Source organism: Marmota flaviventris, chromosome 9 (assembly GCF_047511675.1).
Source record: "Marmota flaviventris isolate mMarFla1 chromosome 9, mMarFla1.hap1, whole genome shotgun sequence".
Classification (NCBI taxonomy): domain Eukaryota; kingdom Metazoa; phylum Chordata; class Mammalia; order Rodentia; family Sciuridae; genus Marmota; species Marmota flaviventris.
This window is the reverse complement of record NC_092506.1, coordinates 90,730,776-90,744,861: the sequence shown is the minus strand read 5'-3', so window position 1 is coordinate 90,744,861 and position 14,086 is coordinate 90,730,776. Positions and strand designations below refer to the sequence as shown.

The 14,086-nt window shown below is 34.3% G+C and overlaps 1 protein-coding gene across 5 annotated transcripts in view; it reads left to right on the top strand.

Moving 5' to 3' along the window:
* The window catches only part of LOC114088898 (caspase-4-like), a 28,870-nt gene extending 15,333 nt beyond the window's left edge, over nucleotides 1-13,537 (top strand). For 3 of the 5 annotated variants that reach the window (XM_071616655.1, XM_027930637.3, XM_027930641.3), the window contains 5 exons: nucleotides 2,977-3,211; nucleotides 8,484-8,624; nucleotides 9,579-9,688; nucleotides 11,375-11,471; nucleotides 13,439-13,537. In XM_071616655.1, coding sequence (XP_071472756.1) covers nucleotides 2,977-3,211; nucleotides 8,484-8,624; nucleotides 9,579-9,688; nucleotides 11,375-11,471; nucleotides 13,439-13,440 — 585 coding nt within the window. In that variant the 3' untranslated portion in view covers nucleotides 13,441-13,537. Of the gene's footprint in view, nucleotides 1-2,976; nucleotides 3,212-8,483; nucleotides 8,625-9,578; nucleotides 9,689-11,374; nucleotides 11,472-13,438 lie in introns of those variants that run through there. The other 2 variants (XM_071616656.1, XM_071616657.1) reach the window with 2 other exon arrangements.
* The last annotated feature ends 549 nt before the right edge of the window (nucleotides 13,538-14,086 follow it).

Sequence of the window (14,086 nt, the reverse complement as noted above, 5' to 3'; positions counted from 1 at the left end):
GGTTCTGATCTTTTTTATTTCCTTCTTGTTGTTGGTTGTGCAATTGATTGTTCTTATTTTCTAAGACCTTGAGCTGCATCAGTAGGTTATTTGATTCCTTTCTGATTTTTTAATATAGGCATTCATTATTATGGACTCTATTCATAGAACTGCCTTTCTAGTGTCAAAGAGGTTTTGGTATATACTATTTATATTCTTATGTGATTCTAAAAATGTTTTAATTTTTTCTATGCCTTCCTTGATGACACATTCATCATATAAAAATGTTTCAATCTATTTTCATGGATTTATATGCTTTCTTTAGTTTTTTCTTGTGTTGCTTTCTAATATCATTCCATTATGATCTGTTAAAATTCAGGGGATTGTTATCAATCAGTTTTTTTTGCCAAATCTTGTTTTATAGCTTAAACTGTGGACTATTTTGGAAAAGAATTCCAAAATAGCATCTGAGAAGAAAGTAAATTCAGCTATTGTTGAATCACATGTTCTATAGATGTCTGTTAATTTTATTTGATTTATCATGTTTTAAATTCTTGCTCATTTTATAACTGATGATCTTTCTATTGGTAAAAGATGTATTGAAATTATCAAATTTTATTCTATTGGAATCTATCTGAACCTTCATGTTGAACAGAGTTTGGTTTATGTAAGTAGGTACTTCAAAGTTTGGGGCATAACTTTTTATTATCATTATATCTTTTTGTTGGACTGTTCCATTTACAAGTTTGTAGTGACTTTCATTTGTCTCTTCAGATTTATTTTGGCTTGAAGTCTATTTTGTCAGATATGAGAGCTTAAATTAAGTACTGTTTGCTTTTGGGTTCCATATGCATAGAATATAATTTTTCATCCTCTCACTTTTAACCTATTAATGTATTTGCTTGTGAGTTACGTTTCTTGTAGGCAATACATAGTTTGTTCTTTTTTAAAAATCAAAACTTCAAATTTATGTCTTTTAAATGAAGAGTTGAAATTATTAACATTCAGTGCTATTATAGGAAGGCATTTATTATTCTCTACCATCTTGATTTACTTCTAATGTCTAATTTAATCCTAATTAGTATTTGCCTATCTAGTCTTTTAACAAGATTTATTCTTTCATGATCTTTTTTTGGTTGTTAATTACATCTACTTATATGTATAGGATTTCTTTAAGCATCTTTTTCAATGTTGGTTTAGTAGCTATGAAATTCTTTAGTGAGTCATTATCTCTTTACAATCTACTCTGAGTTGAGGGGTATATCTTGGCTTGAGAACATCCAATTGGCATAATCAATGTTCTAAGTTCAACCACCAGTGCTCTGAGAGAAAAGAGTAACTTACAGTAACAGTGATAGCATAATAGCAAACCATATGTCAACATATGTTTAAAAAAACTAATTACCAATAATCTCTACAACTCCATTAAGCAATGAAAGAAGTAGGTAAGACATAATATAAAATAAACTGACAGGTTAAATATTAATGGTAGTATACTTAATATCAAATTTTATTCAAAGAAGGGACAAAAACAAGAAAGAAAAAATGGTGGAGGAAGTAAGTGAGACAGAATTTAAAATGAGGACGGAAAAAGAGTGGCAGAGAAGGGAATGGAAATGAAAAGAAGAAAAGGTCTATCGAGAAAGAATATAATTTATTGACAATATAAGTAAATTAGATACAACTATGAAAAAGAAAATAATAATGAGGGAAAACACTAGAAATCACTTTGCAATCATAAAAAAACATGTTTTCTTCTTACTGAGGTATTAAAAAAGGAGAAATTTCTTTCCAATGTTTCAAGTTTAGAATTATCCAGCTATAAGAATGTTTGCATTGCACACTTTTCATACTATTTGTTAGTTCTCAGCTCTTTCTCATATTAGCCAAACTTGGTAAGAACATCTGTATTCTAAGCTTTACCCCCTCCTTACCCGGAAAAAAAGTATTGGAGGGAGTGTGAACTGTTGTGAACAGATTCACTTCAGTATGACTATGTTCTTCCAATTGGGGATGGGATTGCAACTCTGGCAGGTGCTACTGGAAAGGCCTCTTGCCCAGTGAGTCTGTGGAACAATCCAGATTGTGCTGCATCCCTTGTTCTGAGAACCTCTGTTTCTGTCCTGGGAAGAGGTGTGTGAAAAGTCTCCAGATTACTTTAGCAGTTTCTTCAGATCCTTGTGGGCATAGGAGATGTAGTAGAGCTGGTAGCAGGACACTGCAGGTCACCCTTTCTGCCCAACCCTGATTAGTCCAGGTTCTATCCCTCTAGGTCTTGCTCCTTATCACAGAGTTCAGACCACCAATTTGAAATGAAAGTGCCCCTTGTAAGTACTTTCCCAATATGCAGACCCAGAACTGTTGTTCTTATTCAATCTAAGAATAGCTACCATACAGATGGATCCCTCTAGTCTACTATTTCCCAGGATCTCTATGTCTCTTTTCAACTTCAAATATCCTTAATTACATGCATCTAGACAAAAAAATGATTGGCATGGGTCCTGACCCCAATAATTAATTAGAAATTGAAAGGGCTAAGCTGAGAATAAATATAGTATGGGAAAGAGACCAGCAAGACAAGCAAGGGCAGGAGTATAGCTGGAGAGTGGAATACAATCAGGCCAGAAGCTTTCTATTTTAGTTTAAGCGTATAGGAAGGAGTTAAGAAGGAAAGTGGTATGATGCATTTAAAACATAAGACTCCAGTTAGTTAAGGAGAGAAAAGATAGAGGGAGAAAGGAAGAAATATTGTGAGTAGCATTCATGAATATATAATACATTAAGAAGACAGTTTATAATATGTCATCAAGATCAGAAAGTTTGAACCTACTGTCCTATTGAGAAAGAAAAATAAAACAATTATCATTATTGAGTAACCACTATGTAAAGATACCATGATAAAAATTATGTGTGTTTCCTTGAATGCTTGTAGTGAATCTAGGAAGTCAGATTGACTTTAATATCTCTTATTAAAGTATGAAATTGGCCTTTTCACAGGATATGAAGTTAGAGCTGAAGAAATTTGCTGACTTACCAGAGCACAAATCCTCAGACAGCATGTTCTTGGTGCTTATGTCTCATGGCACCCTTCATGGAATCTGTGGAACTATGCATAGTAAGGAAAATGAAGATGTGCTACCTTATGACAGCATCTTCCAGATATTCAACAACTGCAACTGTGTCGCGCTTAAAGACAAACCCAAGGTCATCATTGTGCAGGCCTGCAGAGGTGGTGAGTTCTGAGATGGAAGATAAAATAATTTTGAAGGTGTGCAGGACACTATGATGGATGTTTTATGTCTACAGAAATAATCATAGGCCTTATCTACTGCACATAAACTAAATTTAATTATTAGAAAATCCCATTTACAGTGGTATTATGAGAATTTTTCTTGTCAGTTAAGACATTTTGTTCACTTTTTTCCCTTTGTTATTTTTTTAGTTATACATAACATTAGGATTCATATTGACATAATTATAAAAGCATGGACTATAATTTGCTCTAATTCAGTGAAGACATTTTTATATAATTTTAATTCAGTGTAAGTGATGAAAGAGAATTCCAGAATTTCTAAGTCTGTTAAGCATAAATATTAAAACTCTGGAACAGAATCATTTTAATGAAATGCATTTGAAAGTAAGGAAATTCTCTAATATAATAATAGTGAGTGACTTCACTGACCCACTCTCACCAATACATAGCTCTTTCAGACACACACTACCTCCACCAAAAATAAAAACCAGGGAAACATTATAGATCAAATGGACTTGACAATTATCTATATAATATTTCATCCAACATTTGAAGAACACATTCTTTTCAGGAGCACATGGAACTTTATTCCAAAATATAACACTTATTAGGTCATAAACAAGTCCTTACAGATTAAAAAAAAAAAACTAAAATAATTTCTTATATCTTATCACAGAGAAATGAAACTAGAAATTAACAGCAAGAAAAACTAAAGATATTATGCACATGGAGGTTTTGAATGAACAGTGAGTAAGTTATTGAAGAAATCAGGGATGGGAAATGTAAAAATATAAAAACCAAGTGAAAATGGACACACCACATGCCAGAACCTGTATGACATCGCAGAAGCAGTACTAAGGGGAATGTTTATGGCAGCGAGTGCCTACATCAAGAAACAAACAGAAACATTTTAAATAAATAACACAGTCATACATCTCAAGGGCTTAAAATATCAAGAAATCAAACCAAATTTAATAGAAGGAAACAAATGATAAAGATCAGAGGAGAAAAAAATGAAGACAAAAAGATAGTACAAAGTATCAACAGCAACAAAAAAATTGAATTGTTTCTTTGAAAAGATAAAACAAAATTTTAGCTAAACTGACCTCTGCCCCCCCAAAAGACAAGATTGAACTAAATGAAGCTAAACATGAAAAAGGAGACAAAAATATCACTAAAATATAAAGGATAATTAGAGAACATTTTTAAAACATAAGCCAATAAATTAGATAATCTAGAAGAAATGGGCCATTTCTAGTCACATATGACTTGATAAAACAAAATCAAATGTGTATAAAAACCTAAATGGATCATTATGAGTAGTGAGATTAAAGCAATAATAAAAAGACTTCCAACAAAGAAAGGCCTAGGACTAGATGGATTCATTGCTCAGTTCTACCAGATTTTAAAAAGAATTGACACCAATGATTTTCAAAATATTTCATAAAATATAAAGGGAAGAAACCCTTTCAAACTCATTTTATGAAGCCAATATTATCCTGCTAATAAAACCTGATAAAGACACAACAACAAATAAAACTACAGATGAATATCCCTGATAAGCATAAATGCAAAAGTCCTCAATAAAATAATGCAAATTGAACAGCACATTTAAAAGATCATGTACAATGATCAAGTTAATTTATTCCAGAGATGCAAATATGGTTCAAAATATCCAAATAAATAACTATAATAAAGCACATAAATCAAATCCAGTATGAAATCACATAATCATCTCAATTGATGCAGTAAAAGCCTTTGATAAAATTCAATCTGCCTTCCTGATAAAAATTCCTGAATAAATTAAATACAGAAAAAGTATATCTCAACATAATGAATGCTATATGACAGACCCATAGTCAACACCATACAGAATTGAGAAAACCTGAAAGTATTTCCTTTAAGATTAGGAACAAGAAGAGGATATCCATGCTTACCACTCTTATTCAATATGGTACTATAAATTATAGCCAGAGAAATTAGGCAAAAGAAAGAAACAACAGGGTTGAAAGTTTGAAAGGAAGAAGTCAAATTTTCTCAATTTGCAGATAGAAAACCTTCAAGTCTTCACAAATACTGATAAACAAATTCAGTAAGGTAGAAGAATACAAAATCAACATACAAAAATCGGTCCTCCTATACAACAATAAAAACTTGCTGAGAAAGAAATCAGGAAAACAATTGCATTCACAATGGCCTCAAAAGAAATAAAATATCTACAAATAAACCTAGCCAAGGAGGTAAAAGGCCTCTAGAATGAAAAATAATAAAACACTGAAAAAGTAACTGAAGAAGACACTAGAAGGTTGAAAAATCCTCTCACACTCAAGAATGTGGAGGATTAATAATATGTTAAAATGGCAATATTACCCTGAATAATCTATAGATTCAAAGAAACCTCCACCAAAACACTGTTGCTAGTGCTGGACATGGTGGCAAAATATCTATGATTTCGGTGACTTAGGATCCTGAAGTTGGAGAATTGTAAATTCAAGGCCAGTCTCAGCAACTTAGTGAGGACCTAAGCAACTTAGCCAGACCCTTAAAATAAAAAAAAAAATAAAAAGGGCTGGGGATATAGTTCAGTGGTAAAGTGTCCTTGGGTTCAGTCCCCAGTACTGAACAAACAAATCAATAAAAACAAAACAAAATTAAAATACTAATGATATTGTTCACAGAACTAAAAACAAACAATCCTAAAATTCTTATGAAGTATGAAATATTCCAGATAGGGAAAGGAATCCTGAGCAAAAAGTAAATAAATAAATAAACAAGCAAAATATTAAATAAATAAAAGCAATGCTGGAAGAATCACAATACCTGATTTCAAATTATACTACAAAGCCACAAAAACAGCATGATATTGGCATTAAAACAGACATATAGAAGGATGAAATAAAATCAAAGACCCAGAAATGAATCCACTCATCTACTACCATCTGATTTTCAACAAGGGTGCCAACAACATACTTTGGAAAAAAGATAGTTTCTTCAACAAATGGAGCCAGGAAAATTTCATATCCACACACAGAAGTATGAAACTAGATGCTTGTCTTTACCCTGCAAAACATTAGCTCAAAATGAATGGAAGATTTTAATGTAAGACATGGACTATGAGAGGAAAATATGGTAGATATACTACAAGATAATGTCAGAGTCAATAATTTTCTGACAAAAGCAAGAATTGACTAATGGATAGCAGCAAATTAAAAAGCTTTCTGCATAGCAAAGGAAACAACAGAGTGAAGAGTCAGCTTATAGAATGGGAGAAAATCTTTGCCAACCACTCTTTTGAAAAAGGATGAATATATATCCAGAATATATAACGAACTTTAAAAAAGTAACAACAAAAGAACAAATAATTCAGCCAATTAATGGGCCAATGATCTGAACAGATACTTTTCTAAAAAAGTACAAATGAACAAAAAGCCTATAAAAAAGTTCAACAACTTTTTCTATAACAGAAATGCAAATTAAAACTACATTGATATTCCATCTCATTCCAGTGGAATGGTTATTACCAACAAAGCAAAAGATAACAAATGGTGGCAAGGATGGAGAGAAAAAAGAGCCTGTTATGATTTAGAACTAGAATGGCCCTCAAAGCTCATGCATTAGAAGCGTGGCCCCAATACAGCAAGGTTCAGAGATAGGGATTTTAAGCAATGATTAGGGCTCTGATCTCATTAGAGGATTAGTCCATGTGCTAGATTCATCCACTGATAGCTGAATGGACTACAGGGAGGTGGGACCTAGTTAGAAGAAGTAGGTCATTGGAGGACACCCTGAAAGTGTTTACCTGCTCCCTGGTCCCCTCCTCTCTTCCCCTCTCTGCTTTCTGGCTGCCATGAGCTGAAAAGTTTTCCTCTGCTATGCCTTTCTGCCATGATGTTCTGGTCTTGGGAGGATGAAGTCCTGAGAATAATGAAGTCAGATGACTGTGAAGTGAACCTCTAAAGTTAGGAGTCCAAATTCAATTTTTCCTCCTCTCAATTGTTCTTTCCAGGTAATTTGATGTTTTTCACAGTATGTAGATTTATCCAAAATTAAAAGTAAAACTACTGTAGGATCTAACTATTCCAGCCTCTGCTTATACCCCAAGGTAATGAGGTCAGCATACAAAAGAGAGAATGCTGCTTCCTGTGTTTATTGCAGCATTATTCATAATAGTTAAGATATGGAATCAGCCTAGGTGCCTATCAATAGATGAATGGATGAAGAAAACATGCATATATACACACTTTCATATATGTATACAAAAACACATATATCCACACATACAAAGGAATATTATTCAACTATAAAGAAGAATAAAATTGTGCCATTTGCAGGAAAAGGATCCATCTTGGGTACATGATGTTAAGCAAAATAATCAGACACAAAAAGAGAAGTATCACATGTTTTATCTCATAAATGAGAACAAAAGAAAACAGAACTAAAAAAAAGAAGAGGGATCATCAGGGAATAAAGAGGGATCTGGGTGTAGAGCAGATAAAAAGAAATGGTAAGAGGGTAGAAGGGAAATTGACATAATATATACATGTGTAGAAATGTTTCAGTGAAATCAATTAATTTGTACTGTTAATATGTTAATAATTATATATCAAAATAATTTTTAAAAAGAAAGTGGAACCATTATATAACAACAGCACCCTGTTTATATATAATATTGATGATGAAGTAAGTAGGTTTTTTAGGGGACATGAGGGATAGCAGTTAAATTTTAGTTTCCTGGTGGCTATTGGGAGCTACTGTTGCTTTTTTTTTTCTGGGTACTGGAGATTGAAGTTATGGGCATTGTTCTATTGAGACACATCCCCAGCACTATTTTGTATTTTATTTAGAGACAGGGCCTCACTGAGTTGCTTAACACCTCGCTTTTGCTGAAGCTGGCTTTGAACTACTGATCCTCCTGCCTCACCTGCAGAGCCACTGGAATTAAAAGCGTGTGCCACCATGCCTGGCTCTTTTTTTCTTTTAAGCAAAAATAATTTTACTAAAAACTGATAGCTGTACTCTGAAACTATGCAGATAAGGCTTTAACTCCTTCTTTATTCTTCTTAAAAAAATGGTTTGTTTTCTTTTTGTGATATGTTAATTCTTTGTTGGTATAATGCCCTCTCTCACTCTTCTCTCTCTGGAGACAGTGGTGTGTGTAACTAATTGGGTGAACATTCAGAAGAACAAGGTGGGCAATTGTGACAGTCATACTGAGGGGGGCACAGGGTGCAGATAGTTGATGTCTCTACAGGAAACAGAGGCGAAACATGGGTTGGAGACTCTCCAGCCCTGGAAGACAGCTCTTTATACTCTCAGATGAACCTGGATGAAGATGGTGTTTACAAGACCCATGTGGAGAAGGACTTCATTGCTTTCTATTCATCAACCCCACGTATGTCTTTCAGTTACAGACAGACATTTATGGTCCTAAGGCTACTTTTCAATGATTGTAGGAAATCAAGATAGGCCCTGTGCAGCAGTAGTCTGAGAGACATTTTGAAGGCTTTTGATATATTTTACATAAATCTTATCTGTGCTGGGGGTCAGAGATTCTTAGCCTCAACACTAAAAAATGTTCTTTTATTTTCAATATTACACTTACAATCAAAGATATGCCCAAATATTAAAGCAACCCAATACAAGGAATCCCCTTAACTACACACCACTTAAGCACATATGACTGATATCATTTTCTACTAAATCTATTTAACATTTTTAATGGAGATTTTATGAGCCCCAGAACTGGTCTCCCCATCTCATGTGATCAACTCCAAGTCATTTTCTCCATATTTCCAATTTGATTGTCCATGTATGATGCTGTTACATGCTCCAGTAGGAAAGTGGATGCCCTTTTAAAAGAGTAGATAATGTCATGGGGAGGCTCATTCAGTCTAATAATAGGTAACAGCAATTAGTAGTTTGGCTGCAGATAAACATTTTAGAAGCCTTACATTCACATTCCCTAAATTGCAAACTCTCAATTCTTATTTCTAAAATATTTTCACTGATGCAAAATCGACATACAAAAACACTGTGCAGATTTAATGTATAGAACTTAATGAATTTGGAGATAGTATGAACTTATCACCACAATCTATGACATAAACATATACCTCCCCTCCAGAAACTTTTTTTCTCTATTCATTTTAATATTCTCTGTGTTTATGGATTTCCTGTGATGTTAATGTGGGAATGATAAAGTCTTCCCCTAAACCTGTAAAAGGTAATTCCTAAGCTATGTTTTAAAAAAGAAAAAAAAATCTAAAACACAAAAAAAAATTGAACAGAGCAAATAGCGAAAGCCCTCAGACCAAGGCATGACACCATAACACCTAAATCTCCACAGATAACATTTCCTGGAGATACAAAACTGGGGGCTCTCCCTTCATCATAGAACTTATCAAATGCTTCCAGAAATATTCCTGCTGCAATCACCTCGAGGAACTATTTCTGAGGGTAAGCTTCTCTTTCCTTTTCAATTCAGCCATTTATTTATTCATAAAGAACAATATCGTTATTCAACTTTCACATGTCAGTGATGTACTGTATCAAGCAAGAAAAAGTACCTGTTTTCTGTCATTCAGGTATTTAAAATCAGGTTTAGAAAAGGGAGCTAGTGTGCCACAGTGGGAGATCAAAGTACAACAAAATGACATAAAATCTAAGCTTTATATTATGGGATAGAAAGCTATGAGTTCTTAGAATTCAGAGAATGAAAAGTATTTGACATTAACTTTCATTGCTTAATTTATTATAAATGCATACTGGGTGGTCTACAAGGGGATGGGTTCTCTCCTGTTGATGTTGGGGTAAATGAAACTTATTGTGAGCTTAAGACCACACAGGACTTAAATTGCTGTCAGACATATGGGTATTAAGAAAAGTAGGTCAAGAAAGAAGTATGTGATTACAGATTACGATGATATCCATAAAGAGAAAGACCTAAACATGTGGAAGAGAATAAATGCATTCTTTAAAGGGAATGATCAGGAAAGGGAGACTTAATACTTCTTCCTTGATTTGGGACATTCCTTATTCACCCTTGTTCCTAAATTATTTTTCTTTATAGTACTTACCGCCATCCACTCAGTATATATTTTATTTACGTGTTTTGGCTTTTTTAATGTGTATTTTCTCACTCACATGAAAGCTTAATGAAGGCAAGAATTTGCTGAACATTTCAACATGCACCAAACAGATCTTCAATTAATATTAATTGAATAAATAGATGAATGAATGAATGAATGAATGCTCATTTTTTTTACAGAGGAGGGACTGGTATTAAGAACATAGGAGAGACTGGAGTTGTGGCTTACCGGTAAAGCGGTTGTCTAGCATGTGTGAGGCACTGAGTTAGATTCTCAGTACCACATATAAATAAATAAAATAAAGGTCCCACAACAACTAAAAATAAATAAATTAATTAAATAACACAGGAAACTGTGGTTGTTTTAAAATTTAATACTGTAGAGGACAGTAATACTTCCCTGGGAAAAGAGATGTACTTATGAGAATATTGGAGAATATTCTATTGTAACAAGTCAGGGTTTCTGCAAATAGGAACCTAGAAAGTTAAGACCTGTTGGATGAATAAAAATTAGAGATAGTACTTTCAGGATGCTCCTAGAAAAAAGACCAAAAATAGTGTGTTTAGGGTAAGGAAGATCTCACTGATCAGTTCCAGACAAGATTTCAGAGGTCAGCTTGTTGCAGAGGTGGAAGTGAAAGCTGTTCTGTATTCAAGTCTTGAAGACAATCCTGTGAATCAATTCTCCTCAAATTGAGGAGTCATCCTGTGTGAGGGTTAAAAACAGGGACTCTTCTAAATCCAATCCTCATTAACAGACCTCCAGGAATAATTAACGGTGAGGTTTATAATTCACAAATAGAAAGGAGAGGAAATGGATATAGAAAGGGCTTGGATGAGGCAGTTGTTATTTTTTAAGTAAAGATTACAGTCCTAGATTGGTTCTCAATTCTGACAGGAAGATTAGAAGTATCAGCAAGGTAGAATATCCATGGGTTTGGTCTCATCAGCCCCAGGAGTGTCCTTTCCACTCCTGGAATTTTCTGGTTTATGGTGCAAAATATTTTCTGTGAATTTATAAGGCTTATCTCATCTAGAGCTGTTTTTGGTTTTAGGTAAGAAGTTCATTTGAGGAACCAGGTGTTCGAGCCCAGATGCCCACTGTTGAGAGAGTAACCTTGACAAAACCTTTCTACCTCTTTCCTGGCTATTGTAAGTCCTGCATTGGTGTTAGGAAGTGAAATAGGTAGGAGGGTCATATTGGTGGTGAGGTTTAGTGACCAATTGCACCTGATTGCTTCAATGATCAACCTAGGATTCTTTGTTGACATAGTTGGTAATAATTTGCTAGTTTTTATTCTCCTTGTATGCATCTGAATCCCCTTTACCTCCACAACCAACACAGCAATCAATCAATCAAGGAGGCAAAACCAAGGCAAAAAATGATAAACAATGAAAGATCCTGGATAGCAATTATTAAAATACAAATGTACTTATGCTTAAATTGTTACATATTCATTTCTCTCTCATTAGCCCTCCCAATTCCCTTTCTCTCTCTTGAGCTGTCTCATACACAAAATGCACATGCACACACATATACATACATGCATTCACACACACACACACACACACACACACACACACACACACAGTGTTGCCAAATGTGATATCAGACCTTGAAAATAAACAGAAAACAAAGGAGGGAGCTGAATATGGAAGAAACAGCTCTTTGGTCCACAGAGTGGACCAAAAGTATCACATTGGTGGCATTGAGCTACTTTACCAAACAATATAAAATACATCCTGGAAATGTAATTCCAATAACTCAGGAGGCTAAAGCAGGAGGATTATAAGTTTGATATCAGCCTAGCAATTTAGCAAGACCCTGTCTCAAAAATATTTAATTAAAAAAAACCCACTGTGGATGGATGTTTCTCAATGGTAAAGCACTCTTGGGTCTATTCCTCATTTCTGGAAAACAACAACATATATCCTTGACTTGTACCCTGTGTGCTCTGGTTCTTGTGCTGTTCTCACACTGTAGATGACAAATCACTCACAGTATATCTCAGATCCTCAATTACTTCTCAGTAATTCCTTCAAGCTTTCATGTTAACCCTCAAACATTTTTTGATTAAAATATTTTAGAGTGGATAAGTGGATAAATTAATTTAGACCCAATGATTACTTTATTTACTCACAACAGCATTATATCATCACACCCTATCATATGATTGATCCCTCTGAAAAACATACTTTAAATTTCACATTATTTTAAAATTTATTTCAACACTGAAAATATGTACTGAATTCATCTTTTATTTCTGCTTTCTGACACTTTAGTCATAAAATTGCATAGATATTTCAGGACAGGCTTTATTATCTAATTCATCCAATAGGACCACATTTGAGAACTGAATTATTTTTTGACTAATATTTGTCAGCACTATCAGGTTCTGTTACAGATGCATGAAACATACCAGGGAACAAAGTAAATGGAAGCTTTACCCTCAAAGATCTCATAGTCTAATAAGTAGAATCAGGATCTGAATTCATAAACACACAAATTTATCATAAGTCACAGAGAGATAAGAGTAAAGTAGAAAATAAAAAAAGCGAAGGGGGACACCAAGAGGTAGAGGTTGTACTGCTAATGATAGGTTATTCAGGAAAGCATTATTTGAAATGATGAAATCAGAACAAAGAATGGACAGAGAGGGGAAATAAACCTTGTGATTCTTATCCAGGAAAAGTGTCCCACCCCAGGACAAAAGCAAGTAAAAATGCCCTGGTGCAGAGATGTACTTGCTATGTTTAAAGAGCTGCAAGAAACCAGTGTAGCCAGAGAAGAATGAGAGTGGAAAAAATGGCAGAGACAGATTCAGAGAAATGGGGATGAGCCTGAGCCAAAGGCTTTGGTGATCCCATAGCAAATATTAATTATGTTTTGTCCTGAGTGAGAACGAAAACCCTTCAAGTACTTTTGAACAGAGAAGTGATATACTATAACTTAGGTTTTGCAAAGTTCATTTTAAGTGCCATTTCCTGACTAGAGTACACAGGACATAAGTGGATATCAAGGGTATCAGCAAGCACATGGGAGAGAATGGAAGAGTCATGGTAACAAGTGGAACAAAGGCTGCAACCTCTTGACCTTCTCTCCTTTATTTCTTCTGCAGGAAACCACAGGCAGCCCAGCCTTCCTTTATCAACTTTAAGAAGCACTTTTGTACATGTATTTAAACATTTTTATTTCAATAAAAATGAAAACAAATTAACAGTGCCTTTTGGTATTCCTCAATTGACAACAAGATTTCAATTAACATGGTGAGTGTGTGAAAATAAAGTGGGAAAAGTGGATTGGATTTTTTAGCTTATGGCTCATAAAATATCTGCACTTCACTGAGGAAAGAGAACCAGCTGTGACTTACCTCCAGCAGTAGGATAGAAAGAGATGGTGCCTAAAACTGTGATGAGAAGTCTGTATCCTCTGGACTCTATGCAGACATCACCTCACACAGTAAGTTGGCTACTATAAAACATGAAACCCCCTAAGAACAGAAAATAACAATTGGTGTTCAAGGATGTGGTATAATTACAGCCACTATGCACTGTTGGTAGGGGTGTAAAATTATGTAGCCACTGTGAAAAACAGTATGGTGGTTTCTGAAAAATTTAAAATTGAATCACCATGCAATGTAGCAATCCCACTTCTGGGTGTATACCCCAAAGTATAGAAGGTAGAGTCTCAAACAGATATCTGCATACCCATTTCATAGGCAGAATTATTTACAATAGCTAAAACATGGAAGCAATCTGAGTATCTA